The sequence below is a fragment of the Pelecanus crispus genome, chromosome 3, assembly GCF_030463565.1.
Source record: "Pelecanus crispus isolate bPelCri1 chromosome 3, bPelCri1.pri, whole genome shotgun sequence".
NCBI classification, from domain to species: domain Eukaryota; kingdom Metazoa; phylum Chordata; class Aves; order Pelecaniformes; family Pelecanidae; genus Pelecanus; species Pelecanus crispus.
Genome location: NC_134645.1, coordinates 40,479,098 through 40,502,432, shown reverse-complemented (window position 1 = coordinate 40,502,432; position 23,335 = coordinate 40,479,098). Strand labels below are relative to the sequence as shown.

Sequence of the window (23,335 nt, the reverse complement as noted above, 5' to 3'; positions counted from 1 at the left end):
GCTTCTTTATGGATGTGAAACTCTGAAACCTGGCAAGTTTGGAGCCTTTCAGTAGCGTGTACACTCTCTTCCCAAACTCCAGTTATGGTGCTTGCCCTGGAATTTGCAGATTACCTCCTTGAGCTGACCATAATGGGGTCATTGTAGCATAAATTTAAGATTCTGCTCCTCTTTTCTCAAGTCAAGTGAAACCTGCAATTCTTTTGGGGGTTTTTGTTTTTTAAGAAGGTGTGAGCTACCTGTTCACCCTTTCAGAAACACACTGCAGACTTCAGTTTTGTTTAAAAATGAGTGAAATACAAGCAAGTTTTTAAGGGTGATCACTGAGTGCCTGGAACTTCTGAAAGGAAGTTCTAGCAATTTTTCCATACTCATCCAGTGTGCATTTTGGAATCTGCTTCCATATAGTTTTAGTCTGATTGACGCCATCAGGGGTGAGATTTGAAAGTTCCTGGTGGTTGTTATTTATATAATTCTTATCAGCAAAAGTTCAGCACCAGCTGAACTACATGTGTTTAAGAAGGGGCTGGAATTTCCATGTGGATCAGCATGGCACAAAATCACAGGAGCACACATTAGCAAGGGTCCTGCTGGTACACTGACTCAGTTCTTTTCATAAACAAGCTTGCTATGCTGTTCCTTTTATAAACTTATCAAGTCGCATCTTAAAAACAATTTGCTTTTTCCCCACTGTTTCTGCCGGAAGACTCCCTGAATGCCACCTTCCCAACTAAAACTTCTCAAGAATCCTGATGCTTTGATCATTAGAAACTTAACTTGCAATGTGTATTTATTCATGGCCATTTAATACTCAATTGTTGTTATGCCAGCATTGTCCTTTATTTTAAATAATTATTTTCCCTCCTGATACTTCCCTTGAGGTATTTGTGGATGCCTGTCATATATCCCATCTGTGTTAATTTTGCCAGACAAAACAAGCTGAGCTTTTCGCATCTCCTCTCAGCAAATTTGCCTTCTATTTCATTAGTCACGTGAGCAGCTTTTTTTAAGCAGCTCTGTTAGCTGGAAGTTAGCTGGGATTTAATCCAGTTTACATCCTACCCGATTGTTGGAGAGTGGCATTAGTACTTCCTTGTCCATACTGACTGTATCAGGGTTGATGTACAGAATCACGTTTGCCCTTTGTCTTCGTCCTCTTGGTGAGGGATCCAAGGTACCAACTAATTGCTTGGATCCTTTTGCTATTTCCAGCTGATGAGCTCGTAAGTTGTAACACATTTTTTAATTAGTCCTCATATATGCAGTCTTTTTATCTGCTGTTAATTTCATGTCCTTCTAGTATTCAGGCCCTCAAGATACCCAGTTTTGTTTCATAGTGTTTTAATCTTCCCTCTCTACAGACAGTGCCTTACAACTTGTTTCATTGATGGATTTTCATTGGCAAACTCCTAACTCTTTTACTGTGGTCTTCAATTAAACTGATAATAATACTGGTCCAAACAATAGATTAGGTCCACCAATAACTGACTTGAAACATGTTCGTTTTGGGTCTTTCTTAAGTCCTGTTCCTTCTCTAACTTACCCATTTTATCTAATAGTATACCCGAATTGCAGCATGTCAAATACTTTCCTGTCACTCATAGAGATTACACTAGAGTTTAATCTGTTAAACCAAAACTGCAGTTTCACCGTGGACCTCATGTAGATGTTTCCTCAGACTACATTGCAGGATGTTGTCTGCTTCCTGCTGTTTCTGTGTCTCACAGAAAGCACGTGGGTTTTTCAGCTGTGAAGGGAGCATAGGAGAACTGGATCTCTGCTCTGAGCTGGAGGTGCCCTGCTTTTTACTTTGAAGCAAGTTTTGAGTAAAAGATTTGCAGACTTCAAACATTTCATTTGTTGAGATAACATTCAGGAGACTTGTGTGACTAGAACTGTTTTATTTCTTTTGTCTAGAAATATTTTTACCATTCTTGGACAAGGTAAGGGTTAGGGTGGCACAATCTAGTTTCTAACAGTTTTGCACATTGCACTTCACTCTATTTTATCTTATTCCCTTATCTGTAACTGTTATCTTTTTCAAGTTCATTTTTTCCCTAAATTTCTGTATATTTTTGAGGCCAGAATAAAGGTCTGTAGTTTTCCTGAATTATTGTCCCTACCAGCACTTTTGAATAATTTAAAATGTTACATATTTGCTTTCATAGTTGTATAATATTATGCTGTCTTGCTATGTTCTAAAATCCAAGATAAGAAATTATTCTTTGAGTTGAATGTGGTAAATTCTTTGAGTTTTGCTTCCCCTTCAGTTAGGATAATTTCTGTTTTCTGTACCTTCATTACTGTTAGTTGTCCTGTCATGAAATGCAGCTGACTCATATTCTTTAGTGCTATTTAAGGAGCAAAAAATCCATTGAATTCTTAAAGCGTATGTGAATTAGTTTTGGTCTATCATAACCTCAATATAAACCAACATGTCATACATTTTTTTCTTGGTCTTTTTTGTATAGTTGAAAAAATGTTTTCCATTTATTTTAAGTTTATGCTTCTGAAGTATATCTTTGTTAACAGGGAAATAAACTTGATACATTTTGAGACAGGATCTAACTACTTAACAAGTGATAAGGGTCAGGGAAAGAATATGAATGTCAAAATGGGCAATTAAAAACTAGTCTACTTAAGTTAGTCTAGTTAAGCTGCACTGTGGGATTTTTTTGTAGTTTAATGAAGGCAAAAGAAGCAAATATATAAAATGTGGATTATCTTTATAAATATGTAATTTTGAATGACAGTCATTTTGAATGACAGCTTTGCCAGATTCAGTCCTGGTTTTTAAAGGATTTCAGCAGCAATTGTCCATGCCCTGCAAGGAGTAAATTGGATTTTGTTTCTCCATTACTGCTTTTTAACATAAAGGATCATCTGACATATTATGGTTAACAATTCCAATGTAAGGATTGGCATAGCAAGAGTAGATTTTACAGGAGACAATTAAAAGAGGACTTACATCATTTAATGAAAACTATGTTCTTGGTCTTGATCTCTCTCAATGTGTGTGTCTGTCTATTGTTTTTTTCACATTCCAGTTCTATTTTTCCTTTTTAAAAATAATATTCTTATTTTTTCCTGTCACAGATCTGACCATGCATTTGTCAGCTGACCTGAGATGTTAGCAATATTTATGTTCAAAAAGAGCACCACAGACCCTTGCTGCACTCAAATTTGTTGTCTCTTAATCTATGGTATACTCAAATATGAGCATATTTACTGCAAATATTCTTTTACATGTCAGTTACTAAAAGCAGCATCCGAGGTTATAAAGCCTTCAGTTCCTCTGAAAAAATAAATGAAAGAACAGAAGCAGGTAATCTGTGACACATGTCGCAGTAAAATGATACGTATGCCCCAGTGTCACAGCAGGATTTTAATCTCCTAGAGTATTCTCTTAAGTGTACAGCACAGCTTAAAAAAGAACACTGCAACATCTATGGTTTTATTGTTAAATGTATTTTTTTAAATGCAGTTAAATAATCCATGCACTCGTGCATAAAGATGGAATATTTATTTAGAAAGACACTAGTTATATAAACAGAGATACTAACCCTTGTGGTATGCAGCATCAAGTTGCTACTTGGACAAACATAATGTATAATAACTAGGCATGTCACAGTTTTCAGCAGCATTTATGAATTTGGTTCTAGAAGTTTGATGATACTGAACGTCTTCACAAGCAAAGCAGATGAAATGAAGACTTGTAAGTACATGGTATTTAGCTTACTTTAAGCCACCCCAGGTGGAAAGTGATAAAGCCAAAGAACCAGTGCTAAATGAATGGAAGAACTACTGACAATGAAGAGTATAATGAGGGCTTGGGTTATTTCAGAGAAAAGTAAAACTGTTTTCTGTATTTTTCCTAAAGAAGCATTATCAACACTGTAAACTGTGTTCTTGTTCATGCTTAAAATAGACTTCTCCTTAAAGTTTTATAGATTTACAGTTATGCCTTTCTTTTTTAGTTTTTGCTACCGCACCTAGTTGTTGATTTTGGTAACTTGGCTGTGATTCACTGTTGTCTTCCAAATGCTTATTGCTAGGAATTAAATTCTGTCCTTTGTAGCATCACATGCCTTCAGAGTAACTTCTTGCTGATTTATATGAACTCTGTATTTTGTGAAATATCTTTCTTGCTGTCATCGCAACCTTCTTTCCTTCTTAAATAGACTCTGGAGCAGACAAAAGTGGGAAGGAGTTTGACTCATGGGCGTGCAGAGAATAGTTAGGAGTGGTGGGTGTAGCTTGATTCTGTATGGCATGGTACAGAAGATACCTCTGTATGACTGTTTTTTGTTAATGGAACATCTCTTCAGGTGGGAAACCTGAGTGAAAACGGGAAAGAAATTCATTTATGTCTCCCTTTCTGCATAAACACTCTTTGTCAGTCTTTCTTCTGAAAAGTGCTAAACATGACTGCTGTCTCTAGGCATCAAAATGGAACCCTTTGTGAACGGGCTGGACTCTAATTTAGTCATCTGGCTTTTCTGCAGAATTGCTTGCATATGACAAAGCATTAACATTGTTAAACTGCAAAGTATCTGAGGCATAAATATTGCATCTTCCTATTTATGTACCACAATATTCTGTGTGAATACAGTTTTACAAATTATTTTTACAAGTGTATTTAGGAGGATACAAGTGCTTCCATTAGTTTATCTCTCAACCTTTTGACATTAAGCATCATTTTAATTGTATACTTAAATGACATTTTATACTGGGGAGAGGGATTTTACTGTAAGCATCATCAGCCCACTGGTAACTTTTCTGTTTCATTACCGTGCTTCCTGTTTCAGTAAATAACCTTCCACTAGTCCATTGTTTAGGTCTCAGTAATCCCATCTGAAATACTGGATTGTGAGATTGTGCTACTTTGGGTTACTAACAGGAAAAAAGAAAACACTATTACAGAGGCTGTGGTTGAACAAACTGTCAAAGATGAGCTCTGAAGCAATATTAAAAATCATTTCAGCTGGACATGGGGAAAATACTAGTGTCTTAAGGCTCTTCCCAGTTACTTCTTTTATAAACATGTTTTAGGGTGAGTAGATACAAAATCCTGTGATCTGCAAAATACTGGTTTTAAGGGTTTAAGTATGGTAGCTACATTGCCAAAAATCTGTGTTTGAACTGTGTCAGTGACTAATGGAAAGATAGTTATCTATATTTTTAATTTAAACCTATCATTCCTTGTCAGATTTATTTTAGAAAATGAGGAAAAAGTTTGTTCCATAAAAAGTGTTAACAGTGATTTTTGGATTGTTTTAGTCCACATTTAGTTGATATATTCCTTTATGGATATGTCAAAGACTTACCTCCTTTTAAAGATCTGGATAGCTTATTAATTACAAAGCCTAACTCAAGATTTGTGTGTGTATGCACATGCATGAGTCTCTTTATATCACTAATACGCATGAGCCAGATCTTAAAACTGTTGGTGTTCATTTTTCGAAGCAGTATAGTTTTTGATGAAATCGATAGAAAATATGTGGCTTAGTGTCATGAACATTTTTGAAAAGCAGAACCATTGCATTTTTTTGTTGTTCCAGTCTCAGTTACTGTACGCAAATACTTTTGCATGCCTAATAATGCGTACACGTTTCCAGGAGCAACAAGCATGGTCAGTAATCAAAAATGGAATTAAATACCTCCGTGTTTTACTCTGTCTAGCTGTTTTGCTTTCTGCTCATTCTCCAGTTGCACATCTCCCTGCCTTGACATCCCTATGGTAGTGGATTCACACCTAAATTGGTGCTCTGTATTTTTGAGAATGCCTTTTCATTTTGCAGCACTTCTGCTAATGTGTAGTCTTTCTTTTTTCCTCTCTGAGCTGGTGGCCCTTTAAAAACATCCCTCAACAACCAGTCTACTCAGACAGTTGTGTCTCTCTTTTTCTGAAAGTGCCTTTGGGCATCTTTTCTGCAGATACTGCTGATTAATGGTTTTGATTAGACTGCCTTCTCCCCTCATGTAACCTGTAGAGCAGCAAACCAAGCGGGAGGTTGTGTAAGTTACCCACTTCAGTAGTTATTGTTTTCTTTCCCTGTCAAAAAGATTCATGAAACCACACTAATTACAAAGAATTTCAAGGCTTTGTAAGGATATTCAGTTCCATTATTTAATGTAGATTGAAACTTGGCTACTAAATTTTTAATACATTAAAAATGGGCCTGTTGAAAATACTTGTTGTGTGATATGCTACTTGCATATATAGTCCTCTCTTAAGCCTCTAACCAGTGGCCATCCATTCCATAGGAAAATTAACCCCAGTTCTGCTTTTGCTTGATGCACTCTGTGGCACAGGAGGTGGAGGTACCACAGCATTTTCTGATTGGTTTTTGGTTGTTTGTTTTTTTTTTTTTTTTTTTTTTTTCAAATACTGAATTCTTAATGTTTTACATCTGAAGACTCAGTAAGATGGGCTGTTTGACTTGATTAATTTACTTAGATCTTATGTGTTGTGCTGCCTCTGGCTTTGCATCTTCAGTTTGCTACATAACGTATGTGCAAAAAATTGAAGTTGCTTTGAAGAAGCTGTTAGAAGAAATTACATGGGTGTTTTCTGCTTAAATAACCAATGATTATCAGTATTGATGTTTTTAAACCATCCTTGTTAGTGCTTCAATTTGTATTCATTCACAGTTTGAATGCTTCCATCTAAGTTTTTTAACTGAAATCTTTTTTTGTAGCTACTGCAGAATCCATGGTCATGCTTTTAGTTACAGCAATTCATTGTACTGTTCTTACATGCCGAGAGAAAGCTTCTTGTACCTCTTTGAACATTTGTTTCCATCTAGTGATCTGGTTTTGCTGTGTTTATTCTGTGGCCTGTGGCTGAGGCATGTTATGTTAGCTGAGTGCTGGAAGAAGCTGTGCTGATGTTTGCCATGTGCTGATTTACTCTTGCGTGATTTTTTTTTTGTGTATGCTTATTTTTACGCACATTCAATCTTGCCATCTCATCATGTTATTTTTCTAGAGCTGGGTCTGTCTGCTCGTTGGAAGCTTTGCATTGGAGTCGTGCTAACATGTACTTACTTATCTTGGTTGATCATGTGGCAAGCAAACCCTGCAGTTGGCTTTCTTCTTCTAAATGGCCTTTTATTTATTTCTTTTTAAAGGAAGTCTGTTTTATCTGCATAGCATATATGTCTAATTAGAATCTCCCCAGTGTAACATTTAAGTGGTTCTTGCTTAGATGATGCTAAATGGTTTCCTATAAACCATGAAGCCATCCTTGATCTGATCAAAAGATTATAAAACAAACAAATGCAGAAGATTTCTATTTACTCCTTTTTAGCTTGGCTTGATTTGCTGTTGTGGCTTGAACTATGCTGCCTTATTAATTCTAGCTAGGGATGAGTTCAGTAGGTATTAGTACATTGCTCTGTTTTGGATGCAGTTGCTCCATCTACCCAAGCTAAAACATGGCCTGGAAATGCCACCACTGCCATGTGCTGGAAGCAGCACTGTGTAAAGAGCGCTAATGGAAGCTCAGATGCTTCTGTGTTTTACAGATCTTCTGTGAGTTACTATTCTGAGATGCTTTTCAGTGTCAGTAAAATCTGAGCATCTGTTAGTACATGTCTATGAAATATATTTTATTAGCTATTTAGTACAAGCCATACTAAAGCAAGTGTAGTCTTCTCTTGTTCAATCAGAATGTTGTTAAAATGGTGCCAGAATTCAAGCTGACATTATCTTTTCTTTTTAGTGTGATTAAGGGGCTAAGATCCTTTTTTCCCAAAAAGGCCCAACCAGTTTAGCTGACAAAGTGTTAGTATGCACACATGCAGACAGAGTTACTTAACTTGTGTAAACTACGCTGTATCATCATTTTTAATGAAAACATTGTGCCTTGTTTGAAAGGAGTTCATCATGTGTGCATGGTTCTTCTGGCTCTCTGACTTCACTGTAGCATCAGAAATCTGACAAGTAAACTGGTATTTTGAGTGCAACTAATTACTGCAGAATGCTAATTGTAACTCTTCTCCGTTCCTTTCTGCAGAATGACAGGAAGGGAGTTTTTCTCTCGGTTCCCAAGTCTTTATCTTTTCCTTCTCAAGCAGTTGGAGGTTGTAACCAATACTTTGAACAGGTAAGACGGTGTCTGAGAAAGCTTTGAAATATGAAGTGCAAAGAAAATGTTAATCTGATTGTGTCACATATATACCCTAACGCTGTTCTTTTCATCAGTGCTTCTTGAAATGATGTAGTTCTGCTAGTGTCTTTTGCTGAGACTTTTTTGCTATCGCTGTTGCACATTGCAGCATGTCTCTGGAGTATAAACTGCTCTTGAGTAATTAGTAGTTGCTGTGTTCCTAGGTTCAGATGTTACAGAATGTATATTTCTCAGGGAAAGACAGAAACTGGGTGTCTGACTGTCTCATGTTTAATGATGGAACTTCCTAACATGTTTAAGTGATACAGGGTTATAGGCCTCATGTAACCCTAAATGAACACTTTCCAGCCTGTGACACACTGACTCTGGGGAAGGTCCTTGATCTCTTTTTAAGGATTCCACAAATGGTGGCTGAGAGCTCCAATTTGATCAATACAGATGATACTGTTTGGGATCACGCTGATGCTGTTACCCCCAGGTTCATGAACTTTTAAAGTAAACCAGCGCTGGCTTTGTTGTCTCTTAAAATGTTATGGTATAAACTGTGGAAGTTCAGCAGCTGATTTACAGGCAAGGTTCAGCTGTCTGTTTAATGGGCCTGAGGTGGATACTTGGGAGCAGCAGTTTCACCAGTTGTTGCATGTTTTGCAGCCTGTGCTCTAAGAAAAGAGGGTGTATGTATTCCATGCAGCAGTCTGCTTTTCCTGACATTTTGAAAGGTGACAGTGTCATCACTGGAAAATTTTGGGAAGTCTTCAAACTGAAAAAGATGGAAAGCTGCTGCCTGAAATGTTGGCCTTCAGTGCTTTTTTCAGTGCAGATTAAGTCTTGTATCTTAATATTAATCATGAACTAAATCAAGAAGTGTTGATTTTGACTGGAATTTCCGATTGTTTTTACAGTATGAATAGTAGCCACTTGGTGTCAATGACGAGAACTATTCTTTAATAAAGCCTGCCATTTATTAAATACACATTTCCTTCCAAATTGAAAAAAAGACTCTTTATTAACTACCTTTTTGTAACTCAGCTTTCTCAGTTCCTAGAGAAACATTATCTGTGCTGGTTTTTAGTATTATTTAAAAGTGAAGGCAGCTCGCCATTACTGGGAGTAAAGGAGCATTGGGATAATGTAGGAAAGTGAAGGCAGCACAGCCTTAAGTGCCTTCATACAGGGGTCCCCAGTGTTGCCACAGGAGAACTGGATGCCATGTTTGATCCCAGCAGGGTTTGCGCTTTCTTGCAATGATCAGCCTAGCGTACCTCCTTGAACCAGAAATGCAGAAGGGTATATAGTGTGTGGAAGAGTCTCAAGACTAGCATGAAGGAGGATGCTTTTTTTGCCAAATGCTTCTTACCACTTTTTTATTTAGCGAAGCGGAAGAGTTGAAAATCCATCCAAGCCTGTTCCTGTTGCTTTTAATCCTGGGAAGGCTGTATCCATCTCCAATGGATGGCACTTGCTCAGCACTCAGCATGGCACCGTTTGTCCCATTTATTATAAGGTAAGGTGATTTTTGTGGTAGTATCAATGTGATTGGAGTTCTTTCATGAATCTTTGGATTCTTTTATAAAATGCCTTTTTAAGCTTCTCTTCAGCTTTAATTCTTAAAGGAAAAACTGATATTCATTGGTTGGACTTCCTTATATTATTAATGCTTGTTTTGGGGCATTAGAAAGGCTTTCAGCTCATGCAAGCCATTGCATGACTTGTTTGTAAATCTTCATCTGCAAACGCTGTACAGCATGGTTGCTGCCACAGAGAGGGTAGATGAAAACTGATGAGTTTGACTGACTTTAGCAATGCAAGATTTGCTGTACAAATTTCTGATGGGTTTTTCAGTCCTTCAGAATGATTGTTCGTAACACATAAATGTAATGACTAATATATAGATTTGTAGATGTGTATATATCTCTCTCCATATCCATCCATATATATAAATATATATAAAAAATAGCTAGATAAAGATACGGATATATCCTATTATATCTAATGTGTTTCTACGATGACTTTTCAAGTTTTTATAGTGTAACTTTCATTTATATGGTGGTTATATCAAGATATTCAGCAGATAGTTTTGCTATTTTATATGCCACTGGTGTGGGATGGGGAGCCTGATAAGGGACCAGGAGCTGTAGTGGGTGAGGAGAAATGAACATAAGCAGTATTTGAGAGGAAGTCTTGCTATCTGTGTGAAAGCTTCAGAGCAATAGGGTGAGAAAGCTCCGTACTTAATCTTGCTCCATTAGTAGTGAAACAAGATGAAGTTGTTGTTATCCTAAGATCTTCCAATTTTTATTTTAAACTAGTGTTTATGTTAGAAAATAATAATAGCTCTGTCTGCTTATTCTTCACAGCACATGTGATGTATCTCTTGCTTCTTACAATGTTTTTTGGAATTTTTAAGAATAAATAATAACCTACCATTTTTTCTTAAAAGAAAAATCCTGTAGTAAGAGTTTTTAAATGCACTGTATTTAATAATTTAAAATGTTTGGTCTTCTGCCATATTTGAGTCTTAAATGCTTTTGGGGGAAATGTTTGAAACTGTATTTGTTTGATTGGTTACATCATTGATTAGCTCTGTTTTTATGCTTTTGTTATTACACCAGAGAATGCTTATTTATTACTTTTATTTTTTAATACAGTGTTTCAGCATAGTTTCTGTAGTGGGAATAGATTAACTTTTGATAAGCTTTTGGTTACAGCTTTTGAGTTTTGTCTTTAGATTTACATTATGACCCCTACTTTTGGCAAGGTACATACGCCAGCAAAATAACTCTTCACACTTAATTAGCTTATTCTCTTGAGGTTATTTAAATCCATTTAGAAGATGTGGGGAGAAAAACCCAATAAAATCTTTAAAAGAAGAACCTGAAACATTTAAGAGAACTGTATCATTGGACCTACCTTCCTTTAACTGCGTTCCTAAAGAGGAGTGGTGTGGCAGATAAAGATGATGGTTTCTGCATTTCCTTTCCACTGAATTTGGCAGTAAGTGCTGTGGATACAGGTATAAGACTAGAATAAAATTCTTACATGTTTCAGAAAATGGTATGTGGGTGTACAGACGTGCATTTTCTGACGGGTTACTTAGCAAAGCATTGGCATTTTTTATGGTTGCCAGGGGACAATACCAAGGATTCTGCAGGGGGAAATGTATGTATTTATGATATAGCTAAGTGTGCTGTTACTGGCTGTATTTCTGCGTACAGCTCTTATGCCCTTGTCCTGAGTACCATGATTGTTTTCAGTTCACTCGACTGCATTAGTTGGAATACCTAGGGGGTGATTTACCTGGGTAAGATACTTTGCTATTTTCCCTTCTGTTTCCCTTCCTATTTTCCATTCTACAGGAGCAGATGAACTAAAATCAGTTTTGGTCCTGTTCATTTGGTTGTTCTTTAGAAGATGGTGATGAAGACTGTTGTGAAATAACCACTTAGAGAGGATCAAAGGGAAGGCCTGGTGCCAAAGGCCCTCTGCATCACGACATTAAATTGTATATATTAACTGTTCCTTTGAATTGCTCAGTGTGGTATTGTATTACATAACATCTATGTATACATATAATTACATGGTAGCCCAATGCAGTTACAACAGTTAATTGCCATATTTTTACTGTGAGGTTTTTACATTTTTATTGCTGTACCACTGTCAAGGAAAGATACTGCTTATGCGGTAGGGAGAGAGGAAGGGTGAATGTAACCCGTAACTGATCTTCAGGCCCTTTCCAGGGCTCAACCCACAATGAAGTGGCATTCATTTGTTGCTCTGAGAGGATGAACAGAACAGGCACTGTGCTTGCAAGCGAATGAGCAGTTCTCTGAACGAAACCCGGTTTAGCAGGAAGAATTCAAATTGGGCTTTTGAAGAGTTTCACTTAAGCCCGAGTGGAATTTTCCATCTAGTGGGAGTAGAGCTGTGGTTGCTCTGACTGTGCTGAGATGAATTGCACAATATGAGTAGGATTAAATGCTACAAGGACAAATCTCAATCTCTGTGCGCATACTTGGTACTCCCTGTTGAACTAGGGCATTTGATTACATATCTGCAGTTCTATTAAAAGTTATTTTTTTCCCCTTTCCCCTTGCAGATGTTTTATTTGGAAGGGAACACTTTGATTCACAACTTACTACCTTTTTTTTTTTTTTTTTAAGAGCTAGATAGGTCTGCTCTAATGGTTACTTTCTAAGATGAAGGAATGTACAGAATGTTTTTGATTAACGTGGAAGGTAATCGGGAGGTAATGTTTTAAGTATGAAACAAAAACATAACCTCCCTTTCGCTTCCCCTTCCCCCTTTCAAAGACCCGTAATCTCTTCAGAATGATCTAAATTTGAGTTACCTTATGTCCTCTCGTACCATGGCATTGACAGAGTGTTTGTTTAGTGTTAAATGTTCTGGAGTAAAGGAGTAAAAGGAGCGTTGCTATATTGACTTGGATACTTTTCACTAATTGAAGTCCAGCCCTACTTAGGAGTGTGACTTTCTAATCTTTTAAGAAGTTTTAAAAAAGCTTTAAAATGTCAAATAGTATGAAGTTTTTTAAAACTCTTTGGGTGTATGTGCCTTGTCTTCCACTTGACAAAACTGTTTTTAACTCTTAGTGAAATTTCGCCTTTAAAACTTCGTCAAATAGACAGATTTCAAAGCAGTGTTGCTTCTAGGTATATTATGTTGCAAGTCATTGAAGAAACTCACTTTCTCAGGACAATTTAAATAGAAACGTGAACATCTTTCCATGAAATTAACACAGTTATGAAATAGACGCTATTTTCTTCTGCAGAATCATGTAATTTGCATCTTTCTGTAAAATGGAGGAGCTAAATTCCAAAATCCTCTGATGCTGTTCTTAGTCGGGGACCAGGGTAGGTGGCAGTGGGAAGCACTAGTCCTTTACAGCTGTTGTCTTCCCCCTCCTGCCTCTCTCCATCCACCACCCCAAACTGATACGGTACTGTTTTGTTTTTGCACTCTAGTGAGCTTGTCATTAATATACAAGGATAATTACTGTGACTGTTACTTAATGACAGACACTAAGATGCAAGGAAAACAAAATTGTGTGTGGTGAGGAAAAATTTTCTGCAGGATGGAGCATTGTCAGCTGCCCTGTTACCGTAAGTCATTCCTAAAAGAGCACTTAGAGAAGGAGAGGGGAAGTCCTTATTGGCTCTGAGCAAACTGGCAGCTCAAATGCCACTGCAGTAGCTGAGATAGGAAAGCTCAAATAAATCTGTTATTTAAGTGGGCTGGATGCATCTGCTAGAGGGTATGTGGATTTGCATTGATCTAGTTATCCCTTGTCCTGGAAAGGCAGACAACTGAAGATGGTATGACTTTTTTTTTATTGGTACACTTTTTCTTGGAAGTTACAGCTTTTGCAGCTTGCTTGTCAGAACAGGCTCTCTGAAACCTCCTAATAGGCTGCTGGCAAAGTCAGCTCAGTGAATTTCTTAAAAATCACTCATCTGAAGTGGTGCAAGATGTCAGGAGTGCCCCCTGCGACCCCTTTCCCACAGCAGTGCTGCAGCGCTGGTGACGCCCACCTGCAGCGCGGGAGCCCTCTGCAAGCACCGGCGCAGCGTCCCAGCAGATTCCTGTAAATCGCGTCCTTGCACAGCGCTGTGGGGCCTGCTGTCCTGCCATGCCAGTTTCCTGTGGGGCCAGGGTGACGTTCCTTCACTAAACTTTGTTTTCTTGGGCTTTTTGAAGGGGTTATTAGACCAGACTCTTTAACTCTAAAGATTTGTTGCCCTAGGGATTTGGTGGACTCTCCTTGGATGCATTATGTGACTCTTGCCTTCTTACGTTGCTTAGCAGAGAATTACATTTGTGAGTCTGTCCCTCTGCAAGAAGTGATGCAGACGTTGGCCCCAACTTCTTTCAAACTTGGGGGGAAAAGCGAAAAAAAATCCTAGGTGCCATGATTCCACATATGTCTTTAGGCCATACATGTAATGCGGTACTCTTGGTTTTATTCAGTGGGTAAATACACTACGTATGTTGACTTACAGTTAAGTTTTTTTTAAAATCTTAACAGATGCCAGTCCAGACTAATATGCAGGTTAGAGAAGATTTTTCTTAAAATTTAAGAGCAATATAGGGGTTTCTGTTGCAAAAGATCCCACTCCTTCAGTGAAGTCCGAGAGGTTCAGTATATAATGTATAGATTCCATAAATTGTTCTGTACAAAATGCTTCTCAGAGATTAGGTATTGTCAGATGCTGACAAGCTTAGAAAGCTATTTGAAAAATGCTGTTACTCAAAGTACAAATTTCTAATAGAAATATGAACTTGAATTTTAATCTTTTATAATTAATTTTGCTTTGCAGTTTTTATTGGCCAAAGTGAATCACAGTCTATCTTTGAAAATATTTGCTGGAAACTTAAAAATAGACCTTCAGTTGCACTCTGCTTGAACCTTATACAAAGGACTAATTGTTTTCAATAGTTTTCTGATTAGTAAAATGATTAAGATCTTTCCCATGTCATGAAGCAGCCTCATGATGTTGCATAATACTATATCCCCCAAATATGGTTTTCAATTGCCAGATATACTTAATATATTTATGTTATTGTGCTGTCTTTTGCCATTGATGATTTGTCTCTGGTCCTTTGATGCTTTTCTACTAAGATGCAAAGTGTCATTCTGATGCAGTTTTGCCTGGTTTTTTTCTCTCCCCGTTCTTTTTCCACTTATGTTCACAAATTCCTTGCATATTCCTTTCAGTCTTCATTGCTCAGTTTACTTCAGTACAGATAAGGGGGAAATACTATTACCATAGTTCACATCTTTTGCTTTTGAACAGCAAATCCAGTTATGTAAAGATGCATACGTATAGTTATTATCTTACTGTTGTAACCTGTGTGTACTAATGTTGCAAATCATTGAGTTCTGTGTTTTTTAGGCAGTTTGAAAAATGTGTATTAAATAAGGGAGATTGATACAGGTTTATTTTAGCTGCTTAGGAAGCAGAGCACCTGACCATGAATTCTGGGGCTCTCTAGGAGTCACAGTTGTGTCTTACTATTTTACAAGTCTCTGAGAGCTCGCTTCTTAAGGAAGAAGACCCAAGTGTAGCAGTATTAATATTCTAGAAGGTGGTGTGAATTTAAATATTCACTGATCAATAATGTTACTTGCATGTGGGTTGCTCTTTCGAAAAAGTTAATCTTTGTTGACCTATGCCTATTAGTTTTATTGCTCTGTGTTGTGTTTAATTATGTTAAATTTTATCCAGTCTATCAGGTGCCTGGTCCTGCTCTGTTGTAGTCCTCTAACAAAGCTTGTGTAGGCTTCATGGGAATTGGGTCTCAGGTAAGATGGAGTAATAAACAAAATTCAAAGGTAAAATCAAAAGTGTCTGTGAGACTTTGAAATAAGTTTAAAACCTCACACTGAATAAGGAGCACAAGAGACAGGGGTGAGGGAGTTCTGATAACAAGGTATCTTCAGTTTGTTTGGGAAGAGCTTGATCGAAGTCATTCATGTATACCTTGTTAAAATTGCTGTTTATGTAAGTTGTTTAAATGCAGTTTCCCTGATTTTTGTTTTGTTTCACATGTACAATTGCTTATGTGGATTTAGTACATCATCCTGTATCTGACTTGAAAGCAGCCATCTGACTTTCTGTAGGCTAAACACTGGTATGGTTTGGTAAGTGGCCAAGCAAGATAGCTGAATGATTGTGCTAAGTGTGCTTCCTCTGCCTTTCTCCTCTTTTTCCTTTATTTTAGTGTGGGATGGCACCAGTAGGAGAATTCCTGTTAAAACTTGCCAATTTTCAACTGTCATTTCTGTAAGATTGGGAATCTTATCAGAGGTCTGATAAGCAAAGAGCTTTTGTGGAAATGCCTTTTCGCATTAGAACAACTACATGTGTGTGTTGCAGCATTGTTGTGTTAAAATAGCTGCTCTTGATTACACTTGTTTATAAAAGCATCTCCCTGGGTTTCCATATCGCATGCACATTATCTCAGTCTTTGGTCTCTGTTCTTTTTCCTTTGTTTCGTTTCTTTTTTTTCTTCTTAGTCTAATGTCTGATCAGTATATTTGCTTAGTATTGTAAGTGTCTGCAATAATTTATTATTTGGAATCCCTGTGATACTAGGAGCAGGCTTTGGCCCATTGGAGAGCTCTGTCCTTGCTGGGGAAGCTTATAGGGCTGACCTGTCATCGCAATACAAAGACAGATACCCTTTTGATTATAGACAAGGTTCCCAAAATACATGAGCTGGCACAGACGTTTGGAAGAATGAGCAACGTATACCCCTAAAACAGACATTGTTTTTTAGATACTGTGTTTTGTAGTGTTGAATCTCTTGCTTGACATCTAAGATGGAAGTTTTGCATGGCTGGGGGAGAAGGAGGGAGGGAGAGGAATATGTTTCCGCTCTGAGCAGAACTCCTCTGTTATGAGTTGGGACTGTCTTGGAATTCTTCCGTTTCTACTTACTGTCTATTCTCGGTGCAATCCTGATTGCATAGTGATTGGTACTGATCTGCAAAAATATTTATGGTTCCCATAAGTATTTATTAATAAGGTTTTCAGATGTTTTTTAGCATTTTTAAATAAGAAATGGTAAAGAATTTGTCATTTTTTTCCCATCAGGTTCAAATTGTAGTGCTAGAGAAGACTGCAAAGTGCTTGATCGTAGGCTGTTCAAGACCTTCTGATCAACTAAAAATCATTGTACATCTTGTATGTTCTTTGCTGTATTCCTCAGCCTTTTCTCTTCAACTGTGGGCAAGTGTTCTTTTCACGTTCAAGTGGTGCTGATGGGAAATACTACAACCCCTAGGTATTCATTATTGATTCCTTACTCCACTTTTCACTGTGTTCATCAATCCGTTTGCTTCTTATTGGCAGATTATCATCTGAAGCAATTTAGGAAATATTCACAAACTGTAGGGAGCTGTCAGATTCATGGGAAATAAAAGGTGATGTCTAGCGGAGAGGCGTTCATGAGCACTGAGAGTAACAGTATCTTTCTCCAGTAAGGCTGGGATTAAAATTTGATGTATACTACTTATTAGAAACATGATACAATAAAAAGTATGATGGGGTGCTCAATTGTCAATACATGATTGGTGAAGTAATTGTATTTTTCATTTACGTACTTAAAATTAGCCAGTCAGTAAGTACTTTGCTGGTCAAGATCAGTAGCCAAAATAGTAACATTTAGCTTGTTCTGCAAAAAGCATTTGCAGGAAGGAACATGAACATGGAGATATATTATGCATTAACTGTGCAGAGGTCAGTAGGTATGTCAAGGAAAACAAAGTATAATGATATTTTTAAAGGCCAGTATTATTTAAAAAGAACAGTCTGGATTTGAGAAGAATCAGTATTGGGAAGGCTTTTTGGCAGTGGGCTAGCTGCATTTGGTGGTATGGCTGAAAGTGTCTTTGAGAACCCAGATCCTTTGGTTGTTTTCATGGGTATGATAAGTTTTGAGAATTGTTGCATTCTTGTTTACAATCAGCTGAAGCTTTCATAATCATCGCAGGGTGCTGAGACTTGGTTTGTGCATTCGACTTCCCTTTCACAGAGTTCAAAATAATGATACAGTTGCTAAGACAGAAAGTAGTTTGTCTACATTCTTTGTTGTGCTTTTTCCAAACTGTTTTGGTAGTAAGTGGTGTGTGTTTCTTTCCGTTATTCTGCAGTTGTGAAACATCATAGTAACTTTTCACAAATTAACAAAGTTTAAATACGGTTGTGAATGAAAATTATTCTTTTACGTGACCTTGAGTTAAGAGCAGTTGGTTTTTTTTCCTCTAGAATGCTGTGAACCAAAAACTGATGAAAGGAGGCTCTAGCCTCATGTGACTTCAAATAGTTAAATAAACCTAGACGTTAGCTACCTGGAGATTTTATTTGAGATTTCTTGATGGGAATGCAAGAAAAGAGATGCCATTTAAATTGCGTCAGCGTGTTCTATAGCAAATCTCCATTTAAACAGAACGTATTACTGTTGGTCTAAAGTTTACACACAGTTAGTAACGGTTTTCATAGGATTACACATTAGAGATCTTAGTTTGTTGGCTGCCTGAACCACAACAATTCAAGTTGTTCACTTTTTACAATAACCTAGGTCTTGGTGACAAGAAGAGAGAAATGTCTGTAAGTTCTTCCTAGAAAGCCCTTGGAGACATATGGAGAAACAGCTCCTGGCATAGCTTGTGGACAGCTTTCACAAATAAAAGTCTGTGTACTTTTCTTACATAGTTCCTGCAGTATTTACAGCTACTCTGATTCATTAAGTGCTTGTGTGGAAAACACTGCCCTTACAAAACCAGAAGGTTTTATCTTAATTGCCCAAGTTGGAAGAATAAAATACTTAACAGAATGTATAAAGAGACTAGAAGTTTGGGCAACCATTAACTTCACTTTAAAGGAAATAGATAAGAATTTAGAGGTTTAGTACTGCATAAATAACCTGAAATTAAACTTGATCTGTTTCTGTCCATGGTCGTGTTCAAACACTTTCTGGACTACATTCATGTGTTGATTGTAGATCTAAAACCTCCGGCAAACTGTTGGTACTTTTGTGATGTTTTTTTACTTGCCACGTAAATATTGATAAGCTGTATCAAAACTTGGATTATTCTGGGGGTTTTTTTGTTCTTAATTTCAGATTAAAGAACAAAAAATTGTCTTCAGGCCAATTACAGTACAGGTTTCCACAGTGAAATAAGTTTTAAAAAATAGATGCTTTGGATACTTTAATTGCTAAGGAACACAGAAATGTAACAAAATGGGAATAGTTATGTTTCCTTAAACAGACAAAACAAGCAAATCAGTAAATGAACAAAAGAAACTTTAGGTACATGTATAGCAAATTATTGTTCATATTCCAGGAAACCTTACTCTCACTTTAATGAATAGGTACTGTCCTGCTGATTTGTCCTGAGTATGGAAGTCCAAGTTATGTTAATTGTGTGGAAGCATGACTGTATTTTTTTAATGCTGTTTTTGGACCTCTCTTTGCTTGGAAACCTGTACTACTGCATTTGAAAGTTGCTAAATTTGGTCTTTCAAGAGAGAACTTGAAGGGAAAAAATGAACTAGTATAATGATGATTTTTTTTTTTTCTAAAAAAGTCCCCCCCCTTTTTTTTTTTGAGTTATTTCACTTAATACAGACAGTACAATCCTCTTGAATCTTAGTTCCTATTAGAAGGAATTTGGTTACTGAATCTGTTGCTAAATACTTTTCTCTGTGATCCCCATCCATGTTTTCCCCTAATGTAATTCCATGGTTTTAATTCTTGCTTTAGAGCTGATAACATGACTTGGACTATATAGCTGCATGGTGGAGGAAAGAGAAAATGTCTTTCTCATACAACTTACCATGTCTATATAGAATCAGAAGCATTACTAAAATTTTTTTCTTTCCAGTGCATTTGTTAGGACCTTGTGGCATAACTAGCTCCAGGGTTTAAAGGATACTATCTGTTTGATTTGTATTTATTTGTTTATTTTTAATCAGTTTTATCTTTTTAACAGCCTCTAGGGTTTTTAAAATGTTTTAACTAGCAGGCAGAGTTGGTTTGGTTGAATTGCAAGTGTGCCTTTCCTTCCTCAAGCTGCCCTCCTCTCCCAAACTCTTTTTGTGATGGTGGTAGGGTACTTGGTTTGACATACAAGATCAGAGGCCCCTTCTGCAGAATGTTCCCTTCATCGTTGTTCAGCCTGTTCCCCTGTTGTTTCAGTTCCGTTTTCACAGCTGCTGTTCCCGATTCCCTCTTCCAACTTTTTGTGAAGGCAATGGATGTGATTGTATTTCAGCTAAAAACAAAATTGTGATGCTGTGATACTGTCTATAGGACTGCAGGAATTGTATTGTTAATAAGCAGTGGCATAACTAGTAGTGCACAGATCACTGTGACAACACTCAGTAAACCTGGAGATACATTTTTTTCTCCTTGTTAATCCCTCTAACAGCTGTAGGTGTTGCTTAATGTAATGGACATATTTTCAGCTACAGGTGTGATTTTTCAAATTAATTCTACTCATTTGTTTATGTGACCTTCATATAAAAGGTAATCCTTATTTGGTTTGTTAATTTGGGTAATATAAGGTCTGTTGAGGGGGAGTAGTAAGAAAGGGAGAAAAACAAGCACATAGGAAACACCTGCAGTTCTTCCCGCCCCCCCCCCCCCCCCAAAAAAAAAAAAAAGTTTAAGATATATTTATTTACAGCTAGTGTTCTGTTGTTTGTAGCCAAAGTAATAAATTAGATACTTTGATGTGTGCAGAGGAGTATGGAATCTTTGTGCCTTATGAGAGTTGGTCATAAATTATGTCAGTTAGGTGGGTTGTTCAGGATCTAAGTGTTAAAGCTGGAACGGAGCAGTGGAAATGCATTGAATCTACAGTTACACAAAGTGAAACCTTCTCAGATTTATTGACTTTTTGTTCTTGATCATGGACTGTTTGAAGTAAACATGTTTACATCCAATATCTCGTGCACCTAGATAAACAGTACTGAGTTCAATGTGGAATACTACTTCAACACTTGTTAATAGCCCTCAGGATTTAATAGAAGTGTATCACATGAGGATTGCTTGTTGCTGCCTTGAGATATAATAAAATTAGGCTGGCATACCGTATGTTTTTACATATGAAACATTTTAGATACTTCTTAAAGTCTATTTATACATGATCTGCATGTGAAGAGTCACATACTGAAAACACTCTCCCCCCTCCCCCCCCCAATATTTTTCTAATCAAAGAAAATGAAACGGTTTTAAATACAGGTTTGCACACACATACATGCTGCCCTAACAGATGCAAGACTCCATTGCTTGTATGTGCCTGCAGAGAAGACGAGCAGAGGCAACCTGCAACAGATCTTAGTCACGTTGTTGGCAGGTGAAGCGCAGAGCCTGCATGGTGAAGTGGCCAAGGTTGGAGGTCCTGTTCTTTTCTGTCAATGTCCTGGCAAGGCAACTGCCACCACACAAACAAAACTAATCTCAGGGATGGTAGTGTGTTAAACTGCTGCAGGAGGAGTAGCTAGAATAGTTTAATAGCCTTAAAATAGTTCTTTCCTTAAGCTGCTAAGTTTTGCTGCAGGTACAAACTGAGTTACAGTGGTTGCCGCAATTGTGTAGTGATTTTTTCTTGCTACGGCTTCTGAGATTGCTTTCCATAGTTGTTGATAAACCCTAGATAAAATAAATATTTAAGAATACAGATGGTGGACTCAGTGTTAAGGTGTATAGTTGATCTTGGAGGCTGGTGTAACAATAAACAAAAAATTGCTACATTGGGTTAGATTGTTGTTTTGTGTTACTCAGTTTTATTTGCAGTCGTTCTTCCTCTCACTTTTTGAGAATTGATCCTGTTTAGTTTTATTTACAGGTAAGAGGTTATATCTAAGTGGGATCCAGTAAAAATCAAAACTGCCTGTTCTTAATCTAGGCTGCTGTTACAGGTTATGGAAAAAGTAGTGTATATTTTGACATTCTTCTGGCAAACATGTTGCATGATTCAGGAATGAAGCCAAGTGCCTTCAAAACATGAGAGATGTACACATAAGTGCTTTCAGGGAATGCAGAAGTTCAGGGATAGGTCACTAGTGGTGACTTGGCATGATACCTTGCAAGTGTATGCGAAAGGAGTGTTTTTGAAATGTTATCGGTCCTGTTTCTTGTGGGGGGACACCAATTTTCTTTGAGTATTAGGAGATTTTTAAAAACAAATTAAAAGAAAGAGAAGAAACAGTAGGAATATTAACCCTCTCAGATTTGGGAAGATATTTGCCAATGCGAAATACCTTCTTTGTGTTCCCATATGTGTGTTCCTATAAAGCAGATACTTGATTGTTCTTAAACTTTGTGATGTTTTTGTTCTTTAGTAATGACTTTGTATGAGTGTTCTTATGAGGTTTTCCACTAAGATGTCAGTTCCTGTGACTACACTGCACCCTATGTGGCAATCTGTAGTGTGAGAAGTTTGCATTAATGTACAGCAGGTGCATAGTACAGTGGCAGGTTGGTGGCTGGGCTGCCCTTTGGGCAAGTAGTAGCTGTAGGTTTGCATTTCCCTCAGGCACAGAAAGTTGCAGAACCTGGTCCCCTGCGTCCTGGGCAAGTTCTTCACCCACTGGGCACCTGTGTGTTTGCTCATGGGAAGGAGGAGGAGGAGGAGGTTATTGTCTCCTGATTTTAGGATCCTCAAAGTGCAAAACAGAACCTAATTTGAGGGTCCCAGTTAGTCTTCTGTGTGGGGTAGCACTCAGCTGCTGAGGTTCTTACAGGGGACAACAATTTGAGGCATGAGGAGAGGTGAAGATTAGACTGGTCTGTACTTTTGAGAATTGCACTTTTGCTTTACATACATGCAGTATAAATGCTGAGGTGGCAGTCTCTGTTGTGGACCCAGACTTCAGGCAGCTGAGACAATTTTGCCTGTAATATGAAATTATTTTCTTCTTTCTAAATACAGAGCAGTCACTTCTATTTCCATAATAACTTTGATACAGTATGGAGCAAAATTTGGTATGTAAAATACTGTATCTACATATATGTATGTGCATGTGTTATAGGTCTTTAATGCCAGTTTTTACAAGACAACAAAGTTAAAGTCAGGTTATCTAAAAATTGTTCTCAACTCCATTTTTTATTACTAGGAAAAAACCCACAGAATTCCATTCTAACTCATTGCATCATGTTTGAGGAGAAAACCCGCTCTGAAGCATGTAGTGTTGGAAAGTACCCTTGCACAAGTTAGAGGAAACCCTGGCGTTTTACCCATTTTCCACTCTTCCTTCTGAAGACATGTCAGATTCCTTGGGATTTGTAAAAGGTCATGAACAAAACAAAGAACATTCTTGAGTATACGGTTACAGCTAATTAAAAACTAGACATCCATTACAGTATCAGTGTTGCTTGTGTTTGGAAAGAACATCTACATGTGAGAATCTCTTGGTTAAGAAAGCATGGTTTAGTAGAAGTAAAGGAATGGTTTCAGACAAATCACTTTTCAGGCTTAAGTTTACCATGCAGTAGAATTAAACTGGGTTTGTTTAAAAAAAAAAATGGAAGTTTTTTATTAAGAGCTAAGCTGACTTTCTTCTTGCACCTTGTCAATACAGAATTAAAGCTTTTCCATGTGGAAGAGCCTCCAGTTGTGACTGCTCTGCTTTTGCATCTTGTTGTGAAGGACAGCCAGTCTTTGAAAAGGAA

The 23,335-nt window shown here is 37.4% G+C and overlaps 1 protein-coding gene across 1 annotated transcript in view; it reads left to right on the top strand.

The window, feature by feature from the left end:
- THADA (THADA armadillo repeat containing) overlaps positions 1 to 23,335 on the top strand; it is a 169,685-nt gene that overhangs the window by 49,898 nt on the left and 96,452 nt on the right. Inside the window, exons 26-27 of the mRNA XM_075707613.1 lie at positions 8,021 to 8,110; positions 9,507 to 9,638. Coding sequence (XP_075563728.1) covers positions 8,021 to 8,110; positions 9,507 to 9,638 — 222 coding nt within the window. The remainder of the gene's footprint in view (positions 1 to 8,020; positions 8,111 to 9,506; positions 9,639 to 23,335) is intronic.